This window comes from Zingiber officinale, chromosome 6A (genome assembly GCF_018446385.1).
Source record: "Zingiber officinale cultivar Zhangliang chromosome 6A, Zo_v1.1, whole genome shotgun sequence".
Taxonomy (NCBI): Eukaryota; Viridiplantae; Streptophyta; class Magnoliopsida; order Zingiberales; family Zingiberaceae; genus Zingiber; species Zingiber officinale.
Window position 1 is genome coordinate 113,980,757 of NC_055997.1, and position 4,131 is coordinate 113,984,887.

The 4,131-nt window shown below is 33.0% G+C and overlaps 1 protein-coding gene across 1 annotated transcript; it reads left to right on the plus strand.

The window, feature by feature from the left end:
* The first annotated feature begins 1,072 nt into the window (after nucleotides 1-1,072).
* Nucleotides 1,073-3,013, plus strand: LOC121994320. The gene is made up of 5 exons (XM_042548395.1): nucleotides 1,073-1,301; nucleotides 1,380-1,454; nucleotides 2,148-2,218; nucleotides 2,490-2,686; nucleotides 2,784-3,013. Exons 1-5 carry the CDS (start codon nucleotides 1,105-1,107, stop codon nucleotides 2,901-2,903), a joined length of 660 nt encoding a protein of 219 aa, XP_042404329.1. The 5' UTR covers nucleotides 1,073-1,104; the 3' UTR covers nucleotides 2,904-3,013.
* Nucleotides 3,014-4,131: the final 1,118 nt, after the last annotated feature.

A 4,131-nucleotide genomic window follows, 5' to 3' on the forward strand; every position in this document is an offset into this window, starting at 1 on the left:
AACCGCTACACTTGAATATAGAGTCCGGTTCAACCTAGAGGTGTGTCTAGCATGTCTGATCGGACCTTTGGCCCGATCGTCTAGAGCACTCGATAGTGACACTTGACTCATTTCGATTTGGCACTAATATGACTCGAGGTTTCGTTGACTCTGAGAGACTCAGGATCCGATCAGACCAGCGATCCATCCGACCAACCCAATTGGTTGAGACATGCGACCATGTTAGGCTCGAGGATTGATCCCTTCTTGACTTTGACTTTGACTTTCATATCAGCCAATTTTATTGACGTCGAACCGAACTTCAGGGGTCTTACCTTTTCACCATATCATGTGACTTAATCCGTTAAGTCCAGGGATGGATGTCATTCTCCAGAGTAAAATGTATACTCATTTATCCTGATTTAAGGACCGTTTGAATAAACAACACCATGATGACAATGGATCATATTCTATGTCTCCATATCCATCAAATTTTTAACTTTAATCCTCATTCTTATAGATATCGAGATCGAATATCCATCACAATACTCATAAGAGGATCTAGTATCCTCTATTCTAATAATTTTTTATTCCATCTTACCGTCATTTCTATATATATATATATAAACTAAACACTATCTAAAAAATCTGTTCGCATCCCCTCCGTTTAAATCGGATATCAAATATGCGCAAGTTCACTACGTGCATGCAGATGACGGCAGAGGAATTGAGGAGCAGTAGTATAAAGTCCCCTGCCGTGGCCCTGTGGGAGACAGGTAGAATAAAGAAACAGAAATGAAATACCAAGTCAAATGTTGAAAGATTTGTATAATGTTTGACCAACACAGAATAGAACTTTAATTTACCAGCTTCCTAAATCTCAACAACTGTTCTTTCTATGACTTTGTATAACTATCTATTACTATCAACTCTATAAGGTTTGCGTGCACATATAATTTCCGTGCCTTTTTTCCAAAACGAAGTGCAATTTTCAATCCTAACTTTGATATGATTAACTTGGACGCCACTCCCTCTACCTAACAGTATTTAATTAATGTATTAATAAATACTGATGATAATGATCTGAGGAAGCAACTTAGCTGATTGGAGACCCTGATTGAAACCATGGCTCTTTCTCTTGCTTCTTGCAACCTTTCTTCTACCTTTCTCTTCCATCTTGGCGCTTGTAAAAAGCTACCTCTTCCTCTTCGGCTCGCTAGTTTGCACTCATCGCCTCAGGGTCGATATCGGTTTTTTGTCGATCGAGGAATGCAATCGTCTAGTAATGATATTGAAGGCTTGGGCAAAGCTTCAAGTGTGAAGTATGGATCAATTCTCGACTTGCTCCGAGTTTGTGCTTAATTGATTGATTTTTCTTTTCTTTCCATTTTTTTTAATAGGAGATGGAGAACTTATTCTGGCGATCTAATTGGAGTATCTGGAGCTTCGCTTCCTCCATCTAACATCCCAGTATGGTAGGACTTGTTTGCATTAAACTTTGATCTTCTGAAATTTTATAAGTTGATTAATCCATTCAATTTTGAGTTTAGATATATCACTTTTCATCAAACTATATGAATCATGGTTGAAATAGTCAACGTCGAATTAAATAACTCATGATCAAACTATAAGAGATTGTTTAGCAAATCAAACCATTCTTCTAACCAGTAGTATATCGTAAATTATGAACTGCATCATTCAATACCTATTACACGATTGAAGTGATAGATGAATGAAGGTTTCGGAGTTGACGAATTCATTTCGTGAAGACTTATTCAATCAATTTTTGTGTAATAATTGTATTATCTCCTTCTCAATGACTTTTTTCTTTATGATCTCACTCTTTGTTATCTTTGGCCACACTTTTCAACTTAGGTTTGAGCTCTAAGAGTCGCAAAAACATTCTCTTGTAACGTAGGATTACAATATCCTTCGTCGGGATATGAAGTTTTCACTACCCTTTATCATGAGATTATAAAATCATCCAATCTCTTTGTTTTAGGCCTAGATATGAATGACCCTAAAAAACTTTTGTTAAATAATCGTCCATGAGATTTTTTTTTTTAAAAAAAATGAAAACATACACAGTCAAAACATCTCATTAATAAATACGACTTTATATATTTCAGTTAGTTTTTGCATTTGATATAGAGTTTATCTTTTCAAAGGGTAGGGTGGACCTTGGGTTCCCTAGTCATCCTCGCCATACCTTTCTACAAGAGAATATTCACCAAAAAAGGTATACACTTAACCTAATTATCTTGGACTCAGAAACTCCTTTATGTTGAACACATTTATATAAATATAATTTCGATATGTTGCTCACCCGCTTCCACATCTACGCTAGCGCGCTGCGCGACTGAGTGAGTCTGAGCATCCAAAAGTGATTTTGACGCCCTGAGTAGGTCGGAGTCAGGATATCCGAATCACTTCTAGGCATCCCGACTCTCAATCGTGTAGCGGAGGTGCATATATATAAAAAAAAAAAATGATATGATATTTATTTTCAGGTGATGAGATAGAGAAGGTAGCCGAAGAAGTTGTGGAAGCAGTGGAAAAGGTTGCAGAGGTGACTGAACGAGTAGCATCAGATGTGGCCAATGCACTTCCTGATGGAGTAGGGCTCAAGGAGACGGCCCTGCAGATTGAGAAAATAGCTCATGAAGTAGACAAAGATGTTAAGCTGGTGGAAGCCATTGTTCATCAGGTTGATTGATCTAAACAACAAACTTGTTTTTACATGTAGCTGAAAAGGATTCAGATATCATTCTGTAATTGTAATATATATATATATACACACACAGGTGGATCTGGTGAAAGAAGAAGTAGAAGCCTTGGTTAAGCCCACAATTGATGGAGAAGAAAAGATCATGGAGAAGGACGAGGAAGAGGGAAGCAAAGACCAACCAATTGCCAACAAGTGAAATCGTTGTATTCAGGATCATTGTATATTAATTTGTTTAAATTGATTTTCGTTTTCTTTGTACATGAATGTTAATGTGTTTAATAAAGTGGTGTTGGTCTGTTGGAGTTAGAGATTAAGCAGCGGAACTAGGGATGGGTAAAATCAGGCCGGCCCAAGTCATAGACTATTAGGCCCCCAGACCTCTATTATATTGGGCCCATCAAAGTATATGAGTTTAAATCAAATATAAATATTAGTTTAGAAATATACGAATTAGGATATTAAATATTTAAAATTATGATTAAAATAAGTTTTATTCCAGATTTATTGTCCTCTGTCATTTTAATTTTTTACTAACAAAATTACATTTGGTAAATAATTCATAATTTTTTAGATTTGGCTAGTACTTTTAAATTTTTTAATAGATTAAAATTAAATTTCATCATTTTTATTTTTTTACTCGTCAAATTAGATTTAATTGATAATTTTAATTTTTAGTTAAATTTAAACAGGGCCGGCCCCAGGCCTAGACTATTAGGCTTATACCCATGCCTCTATTATATTGGGCTAATCAAATTATATGAGTTAAGATATTAAATATTTAAAATTATAATTAAAATAAGTTTTATTCCAGATTTATTGTCCTCCGTCATTTTAATTTTTTACTAACAAAATTACATTTGGTCAATAATTTTTAATTGTTTAAATTTAACTAATAATTAAAAAAAATTATAGATTATAGATAAATTTAATCATTTCGTTTTTTTACTCGTTAAGTTATATTTGATTGATAATTTTAATTTTTTAGTTAAATTTAAATTTAGTTGCTAAATATTTTTTATTTTTTATTAAAATTTATTCTATAATTTTTAATTTTTTATTGATAAAAATTAATTTACTGATAAACTTAAATTTGGTTAATTTTAAAAAATATTTGTTATACTTATTATTAATTGATAACTTGTTTATAAAAATATTTTTAAAGTCAAAAATACATTCAATATTGTACTATTATTTCTATCTAATTTTTTTTTCTCTCTTTTTCTTCTTCTTATTATCATTTTTATACTCATTGCTCCTTAAGGCCGATCATACTACGGGACAATGTCTACATGGAGTACCCACCCCACCCATAACCTTAAATCCTGGATTTGTCTTGTCTCTAATAATATTTTAATATTTATTTTTTAAAAATAGTTCCTCAAGAATGGTTGAAATGGCCTTTAGTAAAATATAACAGATCAAAT